The 25,843-nt window shown below is 37.2% G+C and overlaps 2 protein-coding genes across 6 annotated transcripts in view; one reads left to right on the top strand and one right to left on the bottom strand.

Moving 5' to 3' along the window:
• ODR4 (odr-4 GPCR localization factor homolog) overlaps positions 1-6,221 on the bottom strand; it is a 37,018-nt gene extending 30,797 nt beyond the window's left edge. For 4 of the 5 annotated variants that reach the window (XM_055582962.1, XM_055582963.1, XM_055582964.1 and 1 more), the window contains exons 1-2: positions 6,074-6,221; positions 2,404-2,524 (exon numbers count right to left, since the gene is read on the bottom strand). In XM_055582962.1, coding sequence (XP_055438937.1) covers positions 2,404-2,502 — 99 coding nt within the window. In that variant the 5' untranslated portion in view covers positions 2,503-2,524; positions 6,074-6,221. The remainder of the gene's footprint in view (positions 1-2,403; positions 2,525-6,073) is intronic. The other variant, XM_055582966.1, reaches the window with a different exon arrangement.
• A 113-nt stretch (positions 6,222-6,334) lies between these two features.
• TPR (translocated promoter region, nuclear basket protein) overlaps positions 6,335-25,843 on the top strand; it is a 64,093-nt gene continuing 44,584 nt past the window's right edge. Inside the window, exons 1-18 of the mRNA XM_055582954.1 lie at positions 6,335-6,475; positions 6,850-7,158; positions 8,652-8,756; positions 11,948-12,021; positions 14,199-14,295; positions 15,296-15,399; positions 15,743-15,907; positions 16,650-16,742; positions 17,173-17,253; positions 17,334-17,421; positions 18,167-18,307; positions 18,645-18,736; positions 18,987-19,184; positions 22,299-22,406; positions 23,390-23,616; positions 24,271-24,434; positions 24,894-25,021; positions 25,110-25,258. Of these exons, the coding sequence (XP_055438929.1) occupies positions 6,406-6,475; positions 6,850-7,158; positions 8,652-8,756; positions 11,948-12,021; positions 14,199-14,295; positions 15,296-15,399; positions 15,743-15,907; positions 16,650-16,742; positions 17,173-17,253; positions 17,334-17,421; positions 18,167-18,307; positions 18,645-18,736; positions 18,987-19,184; positions 22,299-22,406; positions 23,390-23,616; positions 24,271-24,434; positions 24,894-25,021; positions 25,110-25,258 (2,393 nt within the window). The 5' untranslated portion in view covers positions 6,335-6,405. The remainder of the gene's footprint in view (positions 6,476-6,849; positions 7,159-8,651; positions 8,757-11,947; positions 12,022-14,198; positions 14,296-15,295; positions 15,400-15,742; positions 15,908-16,649; positions 16,743-17,172; positions 17,254-17,333; positions 17,422-18,166; positions 18,308-18,644; positions 18,737-18,986; positions 19,185-22,298; positions 22,407-23,389; positions 23,617-24,270; positions 24,435-24,893; positions 25,022-25,109; positions 25,259-25,843) is intronic.

Below are 25,843 nucleotides of genomic sequence, written 5' to 3'. Positions count from 1 at the left end.
TTCAATATATTTAATACCAGCTCCTTATTCATTTGGCATCATGAATATGCATCATGTAATGGTCCTTTAAAATAGTTTACTAGATGACTGGAAGAACTGCATCTTAAAAACGTATTTATATATTTCTGGCTGCGTTGGGTCTTCTCTGCTGTGCGTGGGCTTTCTCTAGCTGCATGCACAGGCTTCTCTCACTGTGTAGCACGAGCTCTGGAGCAGAGGCTCAGCAGTTACGGCACACAGGCTTAGTTGCTCTGTGACATGTGCGATCTTCCCAGACCAGGGATCAAACCCCTGCCCCTTGCATTGGCAGGCGGATTCTTAATCACTGGACCACCAAGGAAGGCCCATAAACTGCACATACACTAAAAGATGACATGCTTGGTCAATCTACTTATTTTATTTATTTTCTAAGTAATCTCAACAGATAAGATAATTCAACAAATATAAAATCCCTGGAAAATAAAGCAAGAAATGACCTTGTGCATCTTACTTTCATTGAAACAATGGTAGTGGGGAACTTGCTCATATGGTCCACAGAAAAACAAAGTGGGTGTCGGACAGATAACCGAAGTGTTATTAGATGGATGTTCCTCAGTTTTAACAGCAATTAAATGCTAACCAAAAGTGGGAAACCTGAAGATAAAATTGGGGAAAATTTACTAGCTCAGACTCATTATAGTGAAAATCTCCTACAAAGAAAGAGTAAAAGTACAAGGTAGCATCATGTTATCCTCATGACCTGAAATCCTAATCGTTAGTGTCATCCTGGAACAGAAAAAAAAAAAAAAAGGAAGAGAAATTATTTCAATAAAAGTTATTTCCAGAATGTTACATTGAAATGAACACTGGGAACAAACAGGTAGGCACTGATTAAGAAAACTCTTTGCTTTCATAAAATCTATGATTTTGAAAAGAAAAAGAAACTGACTCTGAGAATAGGAAACAGGCAAGCCTGAAAGCTTGAGGGGAAGGAGGGAATAGTGATGAACCTGGAAAAAAGAGAAAGAAGCAGCAAGAATACTGGCAGGAATGAAAAGGCAGCATGAAGAGAGAGTGGAACTCTCCCTAAACTGTGGGAGACTCACATGTGAGATGGCGGTTTTGCTGAGAAGTGAGCTACATGCAGTAAGGCAAGTCTGAAAAAAGGTATTTCTCCCTGACCTTTTGCCTTTACTGATTACATCTTTCTCTAAGACTTTCCTTCCCTTCAGTTTTTAAAATAAAGGGAAGTACAGATCCTTAAATAAAAGGTTTCTAACAAAAAGAATCCTGTAATAGATGTTAAGTAACCTGAATCTAAAAGTTCTGCCAGAGAGCCCATCTGGCTGTCTGGTGAGAAGCGTCATGAGGCAGCAGTACCTGGGTCTGCCCTGTCTTATGAGAAATCAGATTTGTGAAAACTCTTCGAATGTACCTGTCTCTCAGGGCTACACTAACACTAACTAAGCACATTCAGAATGATGTTGAAAACGAGAATACCATGGAGGGGTATGAGCACACAGATCCCCTGCAGAGTGCATTCTTTCTAAGTAGACAACACAGGACATCCGATTATAAGAGAAAGTAGCTTAGGAATGTGCACAGAAGCAGAACAAGGAGCGTTAATTATGCAACTTGAATGTTCTAAAGCATCATGCTAAAATACCCAGGAGGAAACCCGTCCCAACAAGACTTTTATTTGTTATTAGGCCTCAAAATCAATCCTTGGAACATAGTACACTCTCCCCGAATAGAGTGAAGATGGAAGCAGCCGGTGCACCTGCGTGACTCTCTTATCTGTTCACTGCTGTGTACTGCTGACAGTCCTCCCTGCTGATTGACACATCCTCCCATCAATCATAAAAAGTCAGTGGGTGCTTATGCTTTTTAAAGTAATTCTCCAAACAGTTGTTCCATTTTGTGTTGCTTTTTAAACTTAACTCTAAGAAGAAAATAAAATCTGTCTAATTTCCAAATTTCTCCCAGTCCCTGTCCCTCCCTCTCCAGCGAACCAATATTAAAAAAAAAAAAAATTCAGTAAACGAGTACCATGGTATGTAATAAAATATGTGACCTTTATTTGTTACAGGTCTGAGATGAGACAGACTCAAAATAAAACTGTCAAAAGCTACTTTGTAAAGAATTTGACAACCTGGGATTAAAGATTAGAGGGGAGTAAAAATCACTTTGAAAAGACAATGAAATGTGAATAATCTGGTCAGTAAAATTCTAATTTTGGAGTTTTTACCTTATAAGTTACTTTTACATTATCAAAAGGGAATGTGTTCTGACTTGGGCAAACCTGGGTTACATTCTTCTTCATTCCATCCCTTCATCACCTAAGTTGGGTTTAACTATTAAATAGAATATTTTAACTTTAAACAAATTAGTTTCATCAATAAACGCACAAGAAAAGATACATACCTGTCCTATTAAAAGACCAGAGACAAAAGCTTTTCCCTGCAGATTGACGTTTGAAAGATACTGGCCAACAGTCTCTTCTACAATGTAGGTTCTTCCCATTATTAAGAACTAATTCAACTTCCTAAATTACAAGAAAAAATATACAGCATGTTTAGGCAAAAACCAGAATTTGCAATGGCTTTTCTCATGGGGGTAGTATAGAGAAACTGTACTAACCTGACAATATCCCAAACCTTGCAGTGACTGCTTACTCAATAGAACATTCTTTCTTCCAAATTGTAATTCTCAATAGAGAGTTGCAGGAAATGACTCCCAATCAACTACAGATGACATAAGCAATAAGCCTAGTCCCATATCTCAGAAGATATGGAAAAGGAAATGGCAACCCACTCCAGTATTCTTGCCTGAAGAATTCCATGGACAGAAGAGCCTTGTGGGTTATAGTCCATGGGGTCGCAAAGAGTCAGACACAACTGAGCAACTATCAGTCACATATCACAGATAAAGAGAACACTAAGCTAGTAAGCCACACACCAGATTTCTTACTGAAATCGACCACTCCTTGGTTGTATCATCTTTGGTAATTTACTGCAGAGCCCCTCTGTGTTCGTTTCTAAAATAAAAAAGATGATAATTTCTGAGGTGCTCAATGAGAGGTTCAGTTCAGTTTATTTGCTCAGTCGTGTCCGACTCTTTGCAAGCCCATGAATCGCAGCACGCCAGGCCTCCCTGTCCATCACAAACTCCCGGAGTTCACTCAAACTCACGTCCATCGAGTCAGTGATGCCATCCAGCCATCTCATCCTCCGGCGTCCCTTTCTCCTCCTGCCCCCAATCCCTCCCAGTATCAGGGTCTTTTCCAATGAGTCAACTTTTCACATGAGGTGGCCAAAGTACTGGAGTTTCAGCTTTAGCATCATTCCTTCCAAAGAACACCCAGGGCTGATCTCCTTTAGCAATGGACTGGTTGGATCTCCTTGAAGTCCAAGGGACTCTCAAGAGGCTTCTCCAACACCACAGTTCAAAAGCATCAATTCTTCGGCGCTCAGCCTTCTTCACAGTCCAACTCTCGCATCCATACATGACCACAGGAAAAACCATAGCCTTGACTAGACGGACCTTTGTTGGCAAAGTAACGTCTCTGCTTTTGAATATGCTATCTAGGTTGATCATAACTTTCCTTCCAAGGAGTAAGCGTCTCTTAATTTCATGGCTGCAGTCACCATCTGCAGTGATTTTGGAGCCCAAAAAAATAAAGTCTGACAGTTTCCGCTGTTTCCCCATCTATTTCCCATGAAGTGATGGGATCGGATGCCATGATCTTCATTTTCTAAATGTTAAGCTTTAAGGAGAATCAAATTTATGCATTCAAGAAGCACACTACGGAGACCTACTATGTCCTAAAAACTGTGCTAAAGTGGGATGGCACAAAGAAGAATAATACTTGGCCTCTGCCCTTGAGTGACTCAACAGTACAACTAGAATGATGGAAGTAAACAAAAGCAACGTAATAATAACAAAAACATGCAGAGCTTTCACTTGTATGAAGCATTGTTCTAAGTATTTAACATATGGGGACATTTCACACACACACACACACACACACACACACACACACACACACGTACACAGAAAAAAAAAAAAAGACGATTCCAAAAACCTAAAAAGAGCCATAGAGACTCTGAAGAAACACAGTAGCAGCATTCTGAATATAGTAATAGTCATTACCTGCAAAGAAATTCCAATCTTATTCAGGGCAACAAAGCTCAGGCAATTCTAGATGTGCTGGGGTGTCTTATCTAACACCACTAAAATAAACTGCCAGTCACAATGATTTTGCATTATTCTAAAACTAAAGCCCAGAGAATTGGTTTTGGCCTATTAGATCATCTATTTTTTTTTTTTTTGGTATTATCTCAAAATGCATTAAATTTCTTCCTAGCTCTCAGCTTTGCACATATATTTGCTAAGTCTAGAACTGTCTATCATCAGTGCCTCTATAAAGTTAAGGGCTTTCCACTTTTAGCACCTTAAGGTATGCAATTCTGCGTATCAAACTCTCTTCTACTTCTCATGCTATTCTACTCCTTTCCTTCTGCCCTAAATAATTCCTAATTCTTACAAGAAATAACAATGGTAGTCACTCCAAGGTTATGATATGTAACTTTCTAATCTTACTTTTTCTAGTGTCATATACTAGCCATGTTAATATGTAAGAAACTGAATGCAATAGGAAGATGAGAATCTTTGGGTTATGAAATCTAGTTGACTGCTGGATTTTTTTTTTTTCCTTTCGTGCTCCTTTAAATATTTAAAATGTAACCAATCATACTAGACTAAAGGGTAATACTAAAAATGCAGATCTTTTACACAGTTCAATTTTTCCTGAAATGCTGCATATCAGCAGAAGCTTTGGAAGTTGTTCAAAACTGGATTGAAACCACTCAACTTTCCTGGAGTCTAGTATGCTAGTCTTCAAAATAAAGAATTTGGATCATAGCAGATCTGAAAACCTAATTTTAGAATCCTGTAAGTCCAAGTATAGAACATCTGTGTTTTCCAAATAGAAGATCAATAATGATGATATTGTAGGCCCAGGACATAATACGGGCTTCCCAGATAACTCAGCGATAAAGAATCTGCCTGCCAAGCAGGAGTTGTGGGTTCCACCCCTGGGTCAGAAAGATCCCCTGGAGAAGGAAATGGCAACCCACTCCAGTACTGCCTGGAGAATTCCATGGACAGAGATGCCTAGTGGGCTACAGTCCCTGGGGTGGCAAGGAGTCTGACATGACTTAGCAACTGAGCACATTTGCAAGACATAATACAGAACTGCACATACCAGTAACCTTATTTAAAGTGTCTTATATAGAATATTTTAAGGTTTCCTTGGTGGCTCAGATAGAAAAGAATCTGCCGGCAATGCAGGAGACCAGGGTTCGATCCCTGGGTCGGGTAGATCCCCTGAAAGAGGAAATGGCAACCCACTCCAGTATTATTGCCTGGAGAATTCCATGGACAGAGGAGCCTGGTGGGCTACAGTTCATTGGGTCACAAAGAGTCAGACAAGACTGAGTGACTAACACACACAGAATATTTGAGGGGAAAGAAATCCGAATGAAGCTCCTTTCTGGTATTTTCAAAGGTGGGAGGGCTACATTAGGAATGCTTCATTTTCAGTAAAGAATTTAGCAAATTCTTTTCAAGAATAATCGAACATGAAACAATTCCCAGATTCAGCTTAGAAGCCATCGAATTACAATCTGGAAACTCTGTTACGCTGTCAGGATGGTTTTTAAGAATGTGTTTAAAAATTTCTGTTCCGATAGTTTTTCAATTTAACAATATAAACACAAGGCAACATTTTCCGCAACGTTACCTTAAAACATACAAATAAAAGCGACACTTAAACTCCACTTGGTTTCTTCCTGGAAATTAAACGGAACTCCTTACATTTCTGCTAAATCACTGTTACCCACCCCTGCCACCGAAAACAAACAAAAGCACCTAAGTAAGACAAGTCTCAAAACTGGATCTGTGTTGTGTAGAAGCGTCCGTCCATATGTTTCCTACAATCTGTCCCTTTCTTTTCCTCCTTGAAAAGGCAGCTCTGTGTCCGAGTGCACACATTACACACACACACATGAATTCCACCCTCAAGCTGACTCACCTGTACTCAGACTATGCACCGAACTGTCAGACAACCTGAGGAGGGGGTGAGCGTGTAAGTATAAGTCTCCAGGAACCAGATGCCCGTCCGGTCCCAATTCCACAGTCAGTGAATTCATCAGAAAGCGACGGACTTCCCGAAACCCGGGGTCTCTGGAGTCAGGTGGCGCGAATTGATGACGCAAGCTGCGCCCCCCTCCCCCCCCCGTCCCCACCAAGCTTTTACTTCAGCATCTCAGCCAAAGCTACTGCGGTCGCCACCCCGCCCCCTTCTGGGCGCCATTGAGAGCGTGGCAGTGGTCCAGCGCCTGCTGTCCGGCCCTGCCAAGACCGATGCCCTCTAGTGGCTCAGTGTCTAGAAACCGCCAAAGAGGACGACCCATGACATCCCGAAGCTTTGACGGTAAGATTGCCTTGCTCTTCGGGGAGGAACGTGGGTTAACGAGTACGATGTGGCGCCACCTCGCGGAGGAGTGGTCCACGCGCAGGCGAGAGTCGGGGGCCGGGGGTGAAAGAAGGAAGCGGAATGGGTGGTGCGGAATAGGACTGACGGAAGGGATTGGAAAAAAAACTACGTTTCCCAGAAGCCTGCGCGGCTTGAAGCTGGGCGGAGAGGAGGGTGAGAGAAAGCCGGATAGCGGCCCGCAAGACAGGGTCAGAGGCTGCCTCTGAACTCGGATTCCCAGGGTGCACTGCTTCCGGCGGCTGCGCGCGCACTGCGAGCGCGGGCGCTGGGCGCGTCTAGTGCCGCGGCTAACACAGAGTTCTATTTCCCAGGGTCTCGCCGCGGGAGTCTCCGGCGGGCGGGCGCGCGCGAGCTACCGAGTGAGGAGGTCGAGGCGGCCGCCCAGACTTCTGGGTCCTCTGGGTCTTCGCCTTTCTTTGCCGTTTCTGCCGCGTCGACCGCTGCCGCCGCGGTTCCCGGCCCAGTCGACATGGCGGCGGTGTTGCAGCAGGTCCTGGAGCGCACGGAGCTGAACAAGCTGCCTAAGTCCGTCCAGAACAAACTTGAGAAGTTCCTTGCTGACCAGCAGTCCGAGATCGATGGCCTGAAGGGGAGGCACGAGAAATTTAAGGTGGAGAGTGGTAAGTGCGGCGCTCTTCCCGCCCTTGTTTCTGGGCCCGACTTCACAGCGATGGCTGGTCTCCCCTTGCAAGCTCGCTGTGCCCACAGCTTCCCTGGTAGCATCGCTTCTCCTCAGTGGGCACCGTAGGCCTTCTCTCAACTACACGCCCTCCCGGTTTGATACGAAAGAGCTTTTTTGTTTTTCAAACCTGACTCTACGTGGAGTTTCCTTTTGTTTGTAATTAGAGTGGTCGCATTTGGGAAAACCTAACGAACGATGTCCAGCAAACCCATCGTGGTGATTTGAGTCTATTTACTCGTCTCTGAGAGTGTGCGACTCTTGACTCTTCTAAGCCTGTCTTTATGTTGCACGTTAAATCACAGTAGTTTTTGCTGTTTTCTAGTAGTCTATGTTCAGAGGCCTATGTCTAATTGATAACTTCCTGCATTTGTTCTGACTGTGTCGCTTTGGTCCGGTGATGAACTAAATGTACAAAAAACGAGGTGCCTGAGACAGCGCTAGAAGCACAGTAGACGTGCAGTATGTTTAATATATCTTACTTCTCTCTAAAAATTGAAGTTTGATAGAAAATATATTAAGATCTGTTTACAAATACCTATAGTAAACCCACGCATAAGAAAGTTCCTGACATAGTGACTTGAACAACGTTTAGGAAAGATTAAGATCATAGTAATTACCGGTGGTAATATGTCGATACAGAATTGATGTTGAAAATTAAACCGTTTGTGTGTCTTGGTTTACCAGTTTTCTGGGGGTAGGTTGGGGTGGGGATTGTAACTGGTTTTGCTAAGTGGATTGAAACTCCTTAAGTAAGTTTTCGTTTAAAAAAACAAAACAGTTGTAATTGTCAGGCAGAATTGATGTTGAAAATTATCTGAATCCCAACACTGAATATAGTACACTGCATTGTATTTGTTAATTTACAAAATAAATATTGAATGTCTTCTATGTGACTGATACTTTTAAGTTATCAGTTGCTTCCCTTGGAAAGTTAACAAATATTTTTGCATAAATTTAGTAATTTTGTATGTTTGGGTGTTATTTTGGCTATTTTAATACAAGCCTTTTTAAAACAAAGCAGTTATTAACCTAAATGATTCTTTTTCCCATTTAATTATTATTATTTTGGGGGGAGTTTGCTTTATGCTAAGAAGTCAATTGATGTGGGGGGGAAATACCATGATAAATAAGACATGTTGCCAGCCTTGAGGAATTTGTAATCTTGTGGAATAAACATAAAAATTATTTGTTAAAACCCCATTCAGGCTTTATTTTCTTTTGTCATATATGTATAAGTTAGCTGGAAATGTTGCATTGAAGTCCTTTACCGTACTGGCTATTTGTCTTTACTCAGATTCACTCTTATATGAAGTGTGGGTTCCAATATTATGTCCTAAATCTTAAAATCAAGGTTATTAAGAATGAGTAGCAATGTTGACAGTGTACATGTGTGTGTTTGATTTTTCCTTTTTTTCCTCTGATCATCTGTAGAACAACAGTACTTTGAGATTGAGAAGAGACTGTCCCACAGTCAGGAGAGACTTGTGAATGAAACCCGAGAGTGTCAAAGCTTGCGGCTTGAGCTAGAGAAGCTCAGTAAGTATTTAGTTATGTCTTTCTAATATTCTTGGGGTATTGAGGTCGGCTACTCCTTTAGATGCTTTGAAAATATTTAATTACTGTATATGAAAATATTGATTGTCCTTATTTTAATTTATGGTAATATTAGGATTTTTTTTTTTCACTCAGCGGTAAAGACATTCAAAGAGTACACGGCTTGTTAGTCGGGAGGTGTGGGTTCTAGTTCTGACTGCTGTTAAAAGCTCTTTTGTCATATAAATCGTGATAGTGTTTATTGTTTACAAAGTGGCTAGGACCGCTTGTCTGTCTACTTCCAACAGCTGTATATGTCAAGTGAGGTGAGTATCAACGCATTTTGAAAAGGCTAAAGCACTATGCAACTGAAAAAGTAAAGAGAGTGACTTAATTATTTTTATGTTGAAAAATTAAAGCCTATTAGTTCCATTATAATATTTGTGTTTTAACTCTCATTATAATTTTTATAAATATTTATAAATCTACAGATGTAATTTCCACTTTAAGGTGTAATTTCCTTGAAAGCTGAGCAGCCAGTTTTCTTCATAAGTTTTCTTACATTACTGCTGCTGCAGCTGCAAGTCCTGAAAATACATAAGATCTGAAAGATGATCTGTTTTATGTGCTTTGTTTGCAGTAGAAAAAAAGCAAATGTAGGAAGATCTTTATAGAGTTCAGTTCAGTTCAGTCGCTCAGTCGTGTCCTACTCTTTGCGACCCCGTGAATCGCAGCACGCCAGGCCTCCCTGTCCATCACAAACTCCCAGAGTTCACTCAGACTCACGTCCATCAAGTCAGTGATGCCATCCAGCCATCTCATCCTCTGTCGTCCTCTTCTCCTCCTGCCCCCAATCCCTCCCAGCATCAGAGTCTTTTCCAATGGGTCAACTCTTCGCATGAGGTGGCCAAAGTACTGGAGTTTCAGCTTTAGCATCATTCCTTCCAAAGAACACCCAGGGCTGATCTCCTTTAGAATGGACTGGTTGGATCTCCTTGCAGTCCAAGGGACTCTCAAGAGTCTTCTCCAACACCACAGTTCAAAAGCATAGATTCTTCGGCGCTCAGCCTTCTTCACAGTCCAGCTCTCACATCCATACATGACCACAGGAAAAACCATAGCCTTGACTAGACGGACCTTTGTTGGCAAAGTAATGTCTCTGCTTTTCCATATGCTATCTAGGTTGGTCATAACTTTCCTTCCAAGGAGTAAGCGTCTTTTAATTTCATGGCTGCAGTCACCATCTGCAGTGATTTTGGAGCCCAGAAAAATAAAGTCTGACACTGTTTCCACTGTTTCCCCATCTATTTCCCATGAAGTGATGGGACCAGATGCCATGATCTTCATTTTCTGAATGTTGAGCTTTAAGCCAACTTTTTCACTCTCCACTTTTACTTTCATAAAGAGTCTTTTTGAGTTCCTCTTCACTTTTCTGCCATAAGGGTGGTGTCATCTGCATATCTGAGGTTATTGATATTTCTCCCGGCAATCTTGATTCCAGCTTGTGTTTCTTCCAGTCCAGCGTTTCTCATGATGCACTCTGCATATAAGTTAAATAAGCAGGGTGATAATATACAGGCTTGATGTACTCCTTTTCCTATTTGGAACCAGTCTGTTGTTCCATGTCCAGTTCTAACTGTTGCTTCCTAACCTGCATACAGATTTCTCAAGAGGCAGGTCAGGTGGTCTGGTATTCCCATCTCTTTCAAAATTTTCCACAGTTTATTGTGATCCACACAGTCAAAGGCTTTGGCATAGTCAATAAAGCAGAAATAGATGTTTTTCTGGAACTCTCTTGCTTTTTCCATGATCCAGCAGATGTTGGCAATTTGATCTATGGTTCCTCTGCCTTTTCTAAAACCAGCTTGAACATCAGGAAGTTCACGGTTCACGTATTGCTGAAGCCTGGCTTGGAGAATTTTGAGCATTACTTTACTAGCATGTGAGATGAGTGCAATTGTGCGGTAGTTTGAGCATTCTTTGGCATTGCCTTTCTTTGGGATTGGAGAGTAGGGACATCATAGTATTTATTACTAGATACAGCTGGATTTTAATTTGAGAATGCAAGAAGCTAATAAGAGAAAAGCGAAGTATCAGTCTTCTTAGCTGAGTCCATGCCTACTGGCTATATATTTGAGTTGAAATTCTTTTTGGCTAATTTTGGCACATCTCATTTTTAAAACATGATGTATACATACAATGGTATGTATACATTTGTAATGAGAATATAAATAGTTATTGAGTAGCTGCATGTGACTCATCACCTGTACATTGTTTTATCTTGGCATAGTAAATAAAAGGTTTGTAGAGCAGTAGTGCTAAAAAATTTCAAGAAAATGACTGATCACAGCTTCTTATATGAAATCTGGAAAGGGGAGAGGGAGGAGAAGATGGGGATAAATTTAGATAGGCACACTTTGCTGGGTGTACAGTTTTTTTTTTGTATGTTGTTCTGAATTTGTAAGTTTAGAAAGCTGTAAATAGCATTAAAACTATATAGAAAATCTAGACTAAATTAGCAGAATTTTTTTTCTTTTAATAAGCCAGTTTAACTTAGAAATAGTAATAATTGCTCATTAAATCACTAGTACATAATATGTGTTTTAGTGGAAGAAAATTTCAGAAAGTGTATTCTTCCTGATTATCAACATAACATTTAAAAGAGAAACTATAAGGGGAGGTAATACATTATAGGTGGAGATCCTAGGACTAAAAATTCAGTATTAAGTATAGCTCTTTTTAAGGCCATAAACCAGCTGAATTACAATTATCTGTTATTGTGATGTATTCTCTACACACTTTATGTGGTTTAAATATTATTTGGTATCTTGATTTTTGTCTTTTTGTACTTAATTTTTAAATTTGTAAATATAGTTCAGTTTTTTATGATTGACTTAGAAGATGTCATTGAAAAATAAGGAAATGAGTAATTGCAAATACTTTCTCCTAAGAATGTTGGCTAAAATGATTGCAAATATGATTTTGGAGACAGGAGAGCATATTTAAAAAGTTGTACTAGAAATGCAGTAAATTTGGGTTGTACTTAAGAATTTGAAATGCAGTGTTGTACAACTCAACCTTTCTGAAACTCAGTTTCTTAATTTCAAAGGGTGTATGGCTGACAGTTGAATAAAAGCTGTTATTGCAGGTTTTAAGCTTACGTGTGTGACATTCATAAAATTCCTTTTATCCAGACAGTCAGTTGAAGGCACTTACCGAGAAAAATAAGGAACTTGAAGTTGCTCAGGATCGCAATATTGCCATTCAGGTAATAGTTATTCCTGTGAATAAAGCTAATTGTGAACATGATACTTGAGGAATTTTTCTGTTCTAATTGTGCTTATTGTTCATTTAATCAGTGGGAAGATGAAATATGTTCAATTAGAAGAAGCTACTAACAAAAATGTGTATATATAAATTTCTTAGTGGGATTTTATGTTGTAATGATTAATTGGACATTCTTTTTACTTATTGGAAAATATGAGTATTTGATATGAAAAAAAAACACATTTGTTATTAGCTATGTAGCTGTTAAGTCATGATTTTTAAAAAGGGTGTTTTTTTGCATTGTAACTAAAATGCCATAAATTTGTAAGTAGGGTAGACATTCAGGCTGTATGTGCCTAGTTGCTCCGTTACCTCCTACTCTTTGTGACCACATGGACTGTAGCCCGCCAGGCTCCTCTGTCCATGGGGATTCTCCAGGCAAGAATACTGGAGTGAGTTGCCATGCCCTCCTCCAGGGGATCTTCCCAACCCAGAGGTCGAACCCAGGTCTCCCACATTGCAGGCAGATTCTTTACCATCTGAGCCACCAGGGAAGCTCAGGCGTTCATAGATCCATCTATATCCATCCACCTACTCACCTACTTACCTACCATTCTTTTAGAAATTACCTATTTAATGCTTACTGTTGCCCAGGCATTATTTCAAGTATTTCAGTGCAATTGAGGATATGGGTGAATCTACGCTGATAATCATTTCATGCAGTATACTAACGCATATATATGGAATTTAGAAAGATGGTAACAATAACCCTGTGTACGAGACAGCAAAAGAGACACTGATGTATAGAACAGTCTTATGGACTCTGTGGGAGAGGGAGAGGGTGGGAAGATTTGGGAGAATGGCATTGAAACATGTAAAATATCATGTATGAAACGAGTTGCCAGTCCAGGTTCGATGCACGATACTGGATGCTTGGGGCTGGTGCACTGGGAGGACCCAGAGGGATGGAATGGGGAGGGAGGAGGAAGGAGGGTTCAGGATGGGGAACACATGTATACCTGAGGCGGATTCATTTTGATATTTGGCAAAACTAATACAATTATGTAAAGTTTAAAAATAAAATAAAATTGAAGAACAACAAAAAAATAAATCGATCATGCCAAAAAAAAAAATTTGCTTTTGATTTGAGGTTAAGAAATACAAACAGAAAGTATTTATTGTGGGAAAGAGTGATAGACTTGATTCAATAGAAATGTAAAATTTTCTACATACAAAGAACAAATAGAATCACCAAAAAGTATTTTTTCATTAAAAATATGACTATATATATATATTTAATACATGACTACTTTAAAATTTTAAGAAAACCATTCAAGGCGGGAAATGGGCAAGGGAGTTTTTAAAAACATAGGAATCTGTACAAATAGCCAATGTTATTCTGCTTCACTCATAATCAGGAAAATGCAGATAATGTAACAGGATATAATTATTTTTCACTTCCCCATGTTAACATTGGTTTTTCTTTTTTTCTCTGTTGGTTTTTAAAGCATAATCTTCAGTTCTGTCATAAGTGGCTTGAGATAGGCAGTTATGACTTAAAAGTCTATAAATTGCCATTGTCTTGCTACAAAGTAATTTGTCAAAATATATTAAGGGTTTTAAGTAATTCCATTTCTGGGCCTATTTCTTGAGAAGTAATTTGAACCAGGATACAGTGATAGTCAGTTTTATTTTATGACAGAAAAATTAGAAGTAAATCAAGTTTCCTATAAAGGCCTGTTGAAGTAATTATATAATTATATGACACTTTCAAGTGATTAGAAAGTGACATGAGAAATTTTTTTTTTAACTTTTTATTTTGTTTTGGAATATAGCCGATTAACAAACAATATTGTGGTATTTTCAGGTAAATAGTGTAGGAATCCAGCCATACATGCACATGTAGCCATTCTTCCCCAAACTCCTCTCCCATCCAGGTTGGAGATTATTTTTGTGAATCTAGGAAAAGTAATCTAAAAAATCTAGAATATGAACAGAAGTATTGAGATTATGGGTAATTTTTAAACATTTTGATGTATAAGCCATGAGGAAGAAAATCAAGCAAATTTAAATCACAGCTAATGATAATTAAAATGCCAATTCCATGTTCATTTCTTTATAATTGATCAATTTGATTTTCTTATTTAAATATATTATGCTTATTCCTTTATGTGACAGAGCCAGTTTACAAGGACGAAGGAAGAATTGGAAGCTGAGAAAAGAGACTTAATTAGAACCAATGAGAGACTATCTCAAGAACTTGAATATATAACAGGTATGAAGAAGTATCTTTAACTTCTAACTTCACTCTTCTCTTCTAATAGAGCTAAGATTTAATGCCCAGTCCATTTCTATTGGCTGGTGTTTGTCATAGCTCATAGTAGATTTCAGAGTAATGTATCAGATCATTCTAAGTACTTAAAGAATGCTACAGACAAATACACAAATGAAAAACATCTCAGAATTTGGACCAAGGTTTATGTACCACGATATGGTTTATAGTATCGAAATTGGGAACTTGTTTAGATGTTTGGTTGTAGAGGCTGAATGTCTTCATTTTGTACAGGCATCTTGCTGTCCACAGCATACAATTTAGGGACCTAAAAGGAGAGCCCATATTTGAAAGGGCAGACCGAAGGAATTAAGAAGCAAGAATATACAATATAATATAGTTGATGTATTTAAATGAATGTGACTCTTAAGCAGTTCAATGGTATCCAGTTCCCTTTGGGTCCTTTTTCTAAGAGTTTTGAGAAATTTTATTTCTGCCAAAGAAAGAATAAATATTTATTTTACCCAACAATAATAGTCAATTCAGTAACTAGTCTCAGAATAAAGGTTACTTTGGATCAACTAGTGGGTAGGTAAAATTAAGTTTTCTCATAAAAACCTGCATGTAAGGAATATAAGAAAAATTACATGTATATCCTGGCTGGTTTTCAGTATAAATTTTTGATATATATACTTGCTTTTTAACTTAAGAAATGGCTAATTTGTGAATTTTTAATAAACTTTTGGTTAATATGAGGAAATTAATGTAATGTATATTTAACTTTACATTTTGCATTTAAAATAACCAGTATAATTTGCATATTTGGTTGGATGCATGAATTTGGCTTCATTTAAAATTAAATTCGTGATTAAGCATGGCAGAAGCAAGTTAAAATAGAATTGAGAACTACTTATATTGGATATTTATATTCCTAGAGATGCATTTTTGATATTTGGTTCCTCTGAGCATTAATCATTTTCCCTTTCTCTTCTGACCTTTCTAGAGGATTTTAAACGTCTAAATGAAAAACTTAAGGAAAGCAATGCAACAAAGGGTGAGCTTCAGTTAAAACTGGATGAACTTCAAGCTTCTGATGTTTCTGTTAAGGTGAGAAACAAGTAATTTCTAATGCACAAAATACAACATTTGCTTTATACTCACCTAAATTATAATTTAAATATAGGCAAATTATCTATAAAGTAATTAAAAGCTATATTTTTTTAATATCGGGATTAAGTTTTAAGACAATTTTGATTGAACTGTTTTGTTTATGGGGTATTTAAATTTCATATAGTGTTTATCTGGTTCTGTTTTCTGTTAAGAATGCATGCAAATACTGATTTCTGTTGTAAAATAAAATTCTGCTTTTGTCCCTTAGCTACACACAAAATCTTTTGAATAACCATATATTAATCTTTCCCCATAAACCTTTTTTTCTCGATTTCCTTAGTATCGAGAAAAGCGCTTGGAGCAAGAAAAGGAGTTGTTACATAATCAGAATACTTGGCTCAATGCAGAGTTGAAAACCAAAACTGATGAACTTCTGGCTCTCGGCAGAGAAAAAGGAAATGAAATTCTAGAGCTTAAATGTAATCTTGAAAACAAAAAAGAGGAGGTAAGTTAGTAAACTTACCAAAATGTAAGTTGTTGGTTACAACTTATGTTTGTGTGCCAACTTATAAAAATTTATTTAGTGGAATACCAAATTAAATATTTTGTAAGATTAGTGATTCAAATGTGGAGGATATAACACATAAACAATTGGCCTCAAAAATTAACCAATTGCATTTAAATAAAGAACTTAATATATTCTTTGATGAATTTTGATAATGTCTTCTGACTTATAGTGTATCTTTCCTAAGATACATGTTTAAGAAGTGGTGGTTAGATTCTGTAAGCTAAATCCAAACGTGTTCTTGTGTGAGCTGCTATTTTTCATTTTCTTAAGCATTCATATTTTATATAAAATGCTTTTTTTTTAAATAATTGTTTATTTTGGGGAATGCTAGGTTTTCATTGTTGCAAGCAGGCTTTCCCTAGTTGCAACTTGTGGGGGCCACTCTCTGCTTGCAGCTCACAGGCTCTAGAATGTCAGTTCAGTAGTTGCGGCCTGTAGGCTTAGCAGCCACATGGCATGTGGAGTCCTTCTACACTAGGGATCAAACCTGTGTCCCCTGCACTGGCAGGTGGATTGTTAACCACTGGGCCACCAGGGAGGTCCTATAAAATGCTTTTTTGGTAGGTGGGGATTATTTAGCTTTTACTTGGCAGTGAAACTTTGTATCAAATTAATTTCAGTTAATACAGTATCCACTACCACCTCCACCCCCCACCTAACTCTGCATTTTTGTTTCTAGGTTTCTAGAATGGAAGAACAGATGAATGGCCTGAAAGCATCAAATGAGAATCTTCAAAAGCATGTAGAGGATCTGTTGACCAAACTGAAAGAGGTATAGTTGACCCTTTAAAAATGTCTTTTTTACGAAAATATTGTAACACTCCAGAACCTGTTAATTTGTGAAATAATTACATGTTTTGCACTGTTCCTAACACCATAAAGTATCTAGAACACTTTTATATATTGTAGTTAGGCTAAAATCACTAGAATCAGTTGTATACCACACCTGAAGTACTATCTAAAAATAAGTATGGTTAATTTTAATGACATTTAACTACTCTGCTTTAAGGTAAAAATATCAAACATTTTATCCTTAAGGTAATTCATCCCTATCATGACAACTGATTTTAATTGTAGTGGTGTTTTAATCTTTACCTCTACTTTCAAAACTGAATTTTTTATCTTGGCATTTGGTAGGCATTCTAAATTCAGTTCAAATGAGACTCTTGTAATTGTTTTTTTGGTGTTTTGTTTTTTTTCAGGCCAAGGAACAGCAGGCTAGTATGGAAGAGAAATTCCACAATGAATTAAATGCTCACATAAAACTCTCTAACCTTTATAAGGTAAGTACTTTACCATACATTTTCGTGCCCTAATGTTGCATTAATGGACATTGGGTAACTTTTTTAAGATTAAATTTTAGAGTGCTGCTGATGATTCGGAGGCAAAGAGCAATGAACTGACCCGAGCAGTGGACCAGCTGCACAGACTTTTGAAGTCAACTGGTGAAGGTAAGACTTTTCAATTATGGGAAGATTGTTCCTGTTTTTAGATAGAAGGTACTGTTTTCTTTACCCTTGTGTAGATTTAGAGATCAGATTAACTTACTAGGGACAAAATTTGATATATAAGAAAGATGCGTAGATCAAATTTTAAATTCTGTTTCAGCAAATAGTATATTTGAAAACATAGGTAGCTAATGTTTTTCTGTTTTTTGCATCTAATAGCCTTATATGCGTTCTGATTTCTAATAGGAAGTTTTTCTTCCATTTTTGAAACATTTACTTTGATAAATGTTAATACATACTAGTTTATAGTTTGGGTACTGTCTTAATCCATAAGTAAGTATTATTTTTTAAGTTATAAAGTGTATTTTAAAGTCTTTGGTTTTCTTCTATACTTGCTTTTTTTTTAATGTAAGTTATTTATGTATGATCTTTCCCAGTTATTTCTTGTATTCTAAACATCTAAGATCAGATTAAGCCAAAGAGTTACTTAGAGCCACTGTTTTATAGTTTGAGTTCCCCTAGTTTCCCACTTTTACAAGAGAGATAGCAAAGAAGAAATGGATTCACTAGGCCACACACCTCAGGAATTATAAGTACATTAAGAGCTTCCATTGAGTAATAACTATCAGCCACAGCACCTGTAGAATTTAATATTGTCTGTTGAAGGGAAAAATAATGACTATTCTGTTTTATAAACTCAAAGATTTTAATTATGTTTTTGGTTATTCTGTCTCTATCATGTTGTTAGCCAGTAAAGGATTTCAAGAACATATCATAGAGGTGGAAGAATCTAAAGATCGAATGGAAAAAGAAATGCTTGAGAAAATAAGGAAATTAGAGAAGGAATTAGAGAATGCAAATGACCTGCTTTCTGCCACAAAACGTAAAGGTATGGGTTAATAGATGGCTTATTAAAGGCTAGAAATACTAGAACTTTCCTACGTAGTCCTCACTTAACGTCACTAATAGTGTTTCTTATTGTCAGGTGTAAGTACCATTTGATCACAGATGACTGTGTGTTAGTTTGTGGAATAGTTTTAACTATTAACGCTGCATGGTTTTTTAAATTGTGTTAAATGATTATTTGTTGTCATATTTTAAAGTCTTTGTAGGAATTTATGCATAATGTACAGTAGGTGTCACTTTTTGCTTGTTTTGTAAGAAACGTTAGTGGCTTTAGTTTGAAATTTTCCAGAAGTATACTAGATTTCTGTGTGTTGGCACAGGGGCCATCTTATCTGAAGAAGAGCTTGCAGCCATGTCTCCTACTGCAGCCGCTGTAGCTAAGATAGTGAAACCTGGCATGAAGTTAACTGAGGTAAGGAGGAGCTCAAAGCTTGTTTTCCATCAGCAAAAAGTGTTTAGACCTCTCTGACTCTTACTCCCCCCAAAATTTATTATTGTTGTTTCATGATTAATGTATCATTTTAGGGAAGGCTTTCTTGGTTCCTGGTTCTATGCAACATATAGTAAACATTTCCATCTTGTGTAATTGCTGGATGAATGTTTGTAAAGAAGCTCTACAGGCTATATTATGCTTGCATTTGAAATGATCTCTCTTATTTCAGCTGTATAATGCTTATGTGGAAACTCAGGATCAGCTGCTTTTGGAGAAACTAGAAAACAAAAGAATTAATAAGTATCTAGATGAAATAGTGAAAGAAGTTGAAGCCAAAGCACCAATTTTGAAACGCCAACGTGAGGAGTATGAGCGTGCACAGAAAGCTGTGGCAAGTTTATCCGTTAAGCTTGAACAAGCCATGAAGGTTGGTTCCATTCCAAAATTTTAACTGTAGAAAAAATACATAGGAGAAATAATTTTCTACGTAGGATGGTTCTTTCTTAGAAATAAAGAATTTACCTCAAAAGCTAATTGCTTTTTCAGTGGTAGAAAGTGAAGTCGCTCGGTCATGTCCGACTCTTAGCAACCCCGTGGACTACAGCCCACCAGGCCCTCTTCCATCCATGGGATTTTCCAGGCAAGAGTACTGGAGTGGGATGCCATTGCCTTCTCCGTTAACAGCGGCTAGGCATATTATATTTACTTGGAGCTGGTATACTTGGTGACAGCCTTAGTGCCCTCGGACACGGCGTGCTTGGTTAGCTCCCCAGGTAGCAGCAAGCGCACTGCGGTCTAGATCTCCCTGGATGTGATAGTCGAGTGCTTGTTGTAATGCGCCAGGCGCGATGCCTCACCAGCGATGCACTCGAAAATGTCATTGACAAAGGAGTTCATGCTTCCCATGGCCTTGGACGAGATGCCGGTGTCCGGATGGACTTGCTTCAGCACCTTTTACACGTACATGGAGTAGCTCTCCTTGCGGCTGCGCTTGCGCTTCTTGCCATCCTTCTTCTGGGCCTTGGTCACAGCTTTTTTAGAGCCCTTTTTAGGGGCAGGAGCAGACTTAGCCGGTTCAGGTATGTCTATAATGACAACACCCAACAACACAGAAGTCAGTGGTAGGGTAATTATATATTTTAAAGTTTGTCATTACATTATTAAACATCTCTAATTGCAAAGTGTTTTATCTTTATTCAGCAAGCATTGAAAACCTTTAGCATTTTTTAATACATTTGGGATGTTTTCTGTAGGGTTCTCTAGTGGATGATAAATAGCCACACTCTCTTTTTGTAATAGAACCTTTCTAAATTTAGCAGTGATCATTTTTTGTCAGGCAGTTCTGATATTCTGTCTGGATATGATAGTACTGTTCGTTGAAAAGAACTCCTTTATAAAAATATCATTTCACAATTTGGCAAATCTTTATATACATTATTTTGTTACTGTTCCTCTGTGTATTAGAAGTACCAAGGAAGTTTGAGAATATTCTTTATTTCTTTAGATTCCTTTTTAATAGATATTGGTTTAAGAATAGTATTTGTACGCTGGCTTCCCAGGTGGTGCTAGTGGTAAAGAACCTGCCTGTCAATGCAGGATACGTAAGAGATGTGGGTTCAATCCCTGGGTTGGGAAGATTCCCTAGAGAATGGCATGGCAACCCACTCCAGTATTCTTGCCTGGAGAATCCCATGGACAGAGGAGCCTAGTGGGCTGCAGTCCATAGAGTCGCAAAGAGTTGGACATGACTGAAGCAACTTAGCATGCGCACGTACACAATGTTGTTTTTTATCAAGATACAGCTGTTAATATTACTGAGAAATCTTTGAGAGTTATTAAACAAATTTTATTGAAGGAAATCGGTTAAATCAATTTGTATGTGCTAAATAGTATAAATGCATCTCTGTGTTGTGTGTGTGTGTGTGTGTGTTAGTCACTCAATCTGCCCAGCTGTTTATGACCCCATGGACAGTAGCCCACCAGGCTCCTCTGTTCATGGAATTCTCCAGGCAAGAATACTGGAGTGGGTAGTCATTAACCTTTTCCAGAGGATCTTCCTGACCCCAGGGATCGAACCCAAGGCTTCTGTATTGCAGGCAGATTCTTTACCATCTGAGCCACCAGGGAAGCCCAAATGTGTCCTTAATTTGATTTAAACTTTAATTGCTGCTGTTATTACATTTTAGATGTCAGTTTAAATCAGGGTGTGTTGTGTCTTAACGGTCTCTTTTTCCTAAATCAAATTATGTCTAGCAGTCTTGCCTTGGGAAAATATGGGGTGTTAAGACACACCCCTGCCCCTCTGGTGTGGTTTAAAAAGAGGTCCTTTGGATCTCCTTGACTTTCTCACTGTTGAAAGTGAGCATTTTACCTGAAGCTTATTGTCTGAGGAGGCAGTAAAGTGGAGGGCTTAAGAATCAGGTAATAGCGGCTGTTCACTGTGGGAAAACCTGTTACTTCATCACTAATGTGCAGGTACAGTAGTAAATACAGACTTTTTTCATAACTTCCAAAAGCTTTAAAAATAATTTCAGTATCTTTTTTTGTAGCCGAATCTTCTGTCCATAACATATATCATGTCCAGTCTAGATTCTGTGGTGCTCATTTCTCAGATTTCTAGAATTTTATAACTAAGTTACTTTCTTCCTTGGCATCTTAATTGATCCCAGTTTGAACTCAGTAGGTTTATGTTATTACCATTTTTCATGAATATTTGCCTGCTTCATCTTGTCTCATACTTACTCCTGCTGAAATTGGTTTATCCTTGTACCTTGAGGGCATTGTGCTCAGAGGCACTTGAAACACCAGGATAAATATAAGCCATCTTTCACTTGTATAGTATCTGTAACAATACATACTTTGTGAAATAATACATATTATGTGAGAACAGTGCATTAAGAAGCAAAATTTATATGAATTGGAGATAAAACATAAGATTTCAAAGATACTTTGTGCTTATGTCAAGCTCCTTAAAACTGTGCCCCTAAATCCCTAATGATACTGTGATGCAAAACATTACTGCAATATGTTACCATTTTTCTTTTTTTTAACAGCCTTATGACATTGGTTGCTGATTCTTTAAAATTAGTTCCCAGTGCATTTTTTAATAAATCCAAGTCTTACCTAACATTTTTTGCTTTTAATACTTTAGATAGTATAATAATGATTATCACTGTAAGGCAGTTCTTTGCTTTTGTCTTACTAAAGTTTTTTGAGAGTGTTTGTTTGATCTCCAACATCATTTGATAATATACTGTGAATTTGGTGTGGCTGTAACATTTTGATTCACAGTTAACTTGGGGGGAACCCCCTTCATTACCAAACAGTGATGAAAACATAATGTTGAGCTTATTTGAAATATTAAGAAATATATTCATATTTTTAAGAAATTTCTCTTTAGAGGCTACTATATTATATAGAATATTTTAAAATTATAAGTTGATTACTGTGATATTTGAGCACTGTATACTTTTGTTGTTTTTGTAACTGCTATTTGTATGCATCTTAGAAGAAAATACAAAATTTTCACTTCATTTTAAAGGAGATTCAGCGATTGCAGGAGGACACAGATAAAGCCAATAAACATTCATCTGTGCTTGAAAGAGACAATCAAAGAATGGAAGTACAAATAAAAGATCTTTCACAACAGGTTGGTTTTTTGTTTCTTTTCCTATTTTATTTTGTTTTTTCCTGAACTGACTGCCTAGTAACGTTTGTTTCCAAGTATGTAAGACAGAACTAGTACATATGAAATTCTCATCAACTGAGAAGACTGCTCTAAATGAATTGCAGTCTAGTCATTGTTTATTCTTAGCCCCTCCCTTTTTTCTTTTCTTTAAGCATTTGATAAATTTTCAGTTTGAAGATAACTGGTTGTAATTAATGAAATAATTCAAAGATAAAAGAATTATCTTCCCACAGTTCAAGTCCCAGGTTAGCAGACTGGTGTGTATTCTTTCATATCTTCTTATACGTACAGATACATGTGAGCATATATGAACATACGTAAGCATTCTTTGTTTTTACTGAAATAAAATCACTTATTTTGTATATGCATCTGTAAGTGCATTCCCCTAACACTTTTTTTTTAACTGATTAAGTTTGGAGATGTAGATCTGTTTTGTTCATATATTTTACCCTAATGTTTGTATGTAGAATGACTGAACAACAACAAATACACAAACACAAACATAGATAAAAATTTCGCATGAATGAAGTTAGCATCTATTTCCCATGCTCCCCTTCTGCCCAGCTATGTAATATATATCTAAGCATGCAAGTGCAAGCATACAGGCACAATGCGTATGGATTTCCGAGTGTTTTATATGGTCATTGTTTTACAAAAAAAATTCCATGCCTCTGGAATTATAATTTGACTTCTTTTTAAAAAATAGCAGTTTTCATTACATACTTCTCATAGAAATGAGAAATAATTTTTCTGATTAAGATTTTCTTTATTTAGTTCTTAATATCTAAAATGATAAGCTTGAAAATTAGTTTTTTCAAGAAAATTTAATACTCCATCGAAGGTGTTTGTAAAGTAACCTTGTCATTTGAAAATTTTCACTTCTAAACATTTCCAAAGTCAAAACCAATACTATTTGATAACATATGAAAACTTTTTTTTTTTAGATTAGAGTGCTTCTGATGGAACTTGAAGAAGCGAGGGGTAACCATGTAATCCGTGATGAGGAAGTAAGCTCTGCTGATATAAGTAGTTCATCTGAAGTAATATCACAGCATCTAGTATCTTATAGAAACATTGAAGAGCTTCAACAGCAAAATCAACGTCTCTTAGTGGCCCTTCGGGAACTTGGGGAAACCAGAGAAAGAGAAGAACAAGAAACAACTTCATCCAAGTAAGCAGTAGACTTACTTTGGTTTATTCAGCAAACATTTATTGAAAACTTTTTATGTGCCTTAAACAGTGCTGGATATTGGAAATATAGTAATTTAGGAGGAAAAAAAAATATTGCTGAAAAATTCTACTCTTAAGGACCCCAGTTTTTGGATGAGATGGTTAGTAAGTGAGATAGATAATAAGATCAATAAGTAGATTATTTTAGTTCAGTGTGATTTGTGCAATAATAGAGAAAAGCCTTTCTGTGAGAGCGTAGAGGTGTGAGATCCAGCCTATATTTGGGGGAACAGACCTGGCTTCATGAAGAAGATACTTAAGAATAACTCAAAGGAAAGAATCTTCTGAAATAATGGTTTTGGTGCTAGAGAAGGAGAAATGGCTATGAAAGCAAGAAGAATGGAATTTGGACTCAGTGGAATTGATTTGATTTTTGCAAACAAATTTTTCAGATGACCTTGTTCAGTACCTGAGTCCTATGTAGTGGGGGTTTTAAAAGCTGTTCTTAAAATAGCAAAAAAGAAGGAAAGGGTAAGAGAGATGACAATACTATGCCTAATGACAGAGGATAAAATGCTTAGTCAATTTGCGGTAGAAATTATAACTGCCTCTCAATCTCAGTCCTGTTAAATAGACTTGATTTATTTTCCTGCAGAATTTCTGAGCTTCAGGTCAAACTTGAGAATGCCCTCACTGAATTGGAACAACTCCGTGAATCACGGCAGCATCAAATGCAGCTTGTTGATTCTATAGTTCGTCAGCGTGATATGTACCGAATTCTGTTGTCACAGACAACGGGAGTTGCCATTCCTTTACAAGGTAGGAGTTTTTATATGTTATCTTAAAAGTTTCCAAGTATTTCTGGGAAATGTTTCTGAAATCTATATTAAGGAATGGATTTTGCTACATAAGCAGTGTCTACTCTAATGATGATAACTTCAAATGTGGCTACCATATATGAGTGATTGTGTAATACATCATCAGTTGTAAAATACACCATTATATTAGGTAAGAAAAATGCTGATCATTGTTGCAAAGTATGCGTCTGAGAGTCAATGAATTATATTACTTATTTTTGTTACGTTTTAACATTTAGCCTGCAAAAATTACCTTTATTTAACAAGAAGTCATAAATAATTGTAGTAAGTTATTTAGTAGGTTCTTTGTTTCATAATTTCTATAATCTTGTGATTTAATTTAAATAAGTCAGCCTGTTGACTTCTCATAATGATGTATTTTGTAAAGAGGTGTTACATCATTCTTTTTACATTTCTGAAGCTTCAAGCTTAGATGATATTTCTCTTGTGTCAACTCCAAAACGCTCAAGTACATCACAGACAGCTTCCACTCCTGCTCCAGTGATTGAGCCAGCAGAGGCTATAGAAGCTAAGGCTGCACTTAAACAGGTAAAATACCCTAACTTGACACCTTTATCTTGAGTCACGTTTTTGAGAACGTGTAATAATTTCATCTAATAATTTCTCTAATATTTAGCTGCAGGAAATTTTTGAGAACTACAAAAAAGAAAAGGCAGATAATGAAAAAATGCAGAATGAGCAGCTTGAGAAACTTCAGGAGCAAGTCACAGATTTGCGATCACAAAATACCAAAATCTCTACCCAGCTAGATTTTGCTTCTAAACGGTAAATTTTCTCTTCAAAAGTTAAGTCTAAACATAATACTTAGTATTCAGTGGAATCGAATTCAAGGGTTAGTTTGTGATAATATTACTTTTTTTGGTGGTTTCTGATACAGGTTGAAAAGTTACAAAGGGTTCATTTTTCACTTTTGATTAATGATTCTTGTGAATGTTATTAAGGGATCCAGGTTAAGTTCATATAAGGAATGTTTGTATTTTTCCTTCCTGAGGTTAAAGGACATACTGTTTCCATAGGACTTAATTATTTTAATTAAGGAGGATAAGAGAAGTATGAGAAATTTCATTCAGCCTTTTCTAGTCTAGGTAGAAGAGAAGCAGGCACTAGAGCTAATTTTGGGAAAATTGACTTTTTTGGTCACTTGGAGAGGAATAACGGTAAATTTTGTTCTGTAGTTAACAGATCCATTGAATAGTTGTTAGTTTATCAAGTTAGGAAATACTTATGTCTTTGTATACTACATGATCAGACTGTTCTGCAAGTATGACCAGCAGTCTCTGTATTTTCCAACAGTTTGATATCCCAGTAAAAGTACCATTTTCCCCCATGTTGATATCTCTAGCCAGTCAC

Source organism: Bubalus kerabau, chromosome 5 (genome assembly GCF_029407905.1).
Source record: "Bubalus kerabau isolate K-KA32 ecotype Philippines breed swamp buffalo chromosome 5, PCC_UOA_SB_1v2, whole genome shotgun sequence".
Taxonomy (NCBI): domain Eukaryota; kingdom Metazoa; phylum Chordata; class Mammalia; order Artiodactyla; family Bovidae; genus Bubalus; species Bubalus kerabau.
Note: the sequence above shows the minus strand (reverse complement) of the source record. Positions and strands in the feature narration are given on the sequence as shown.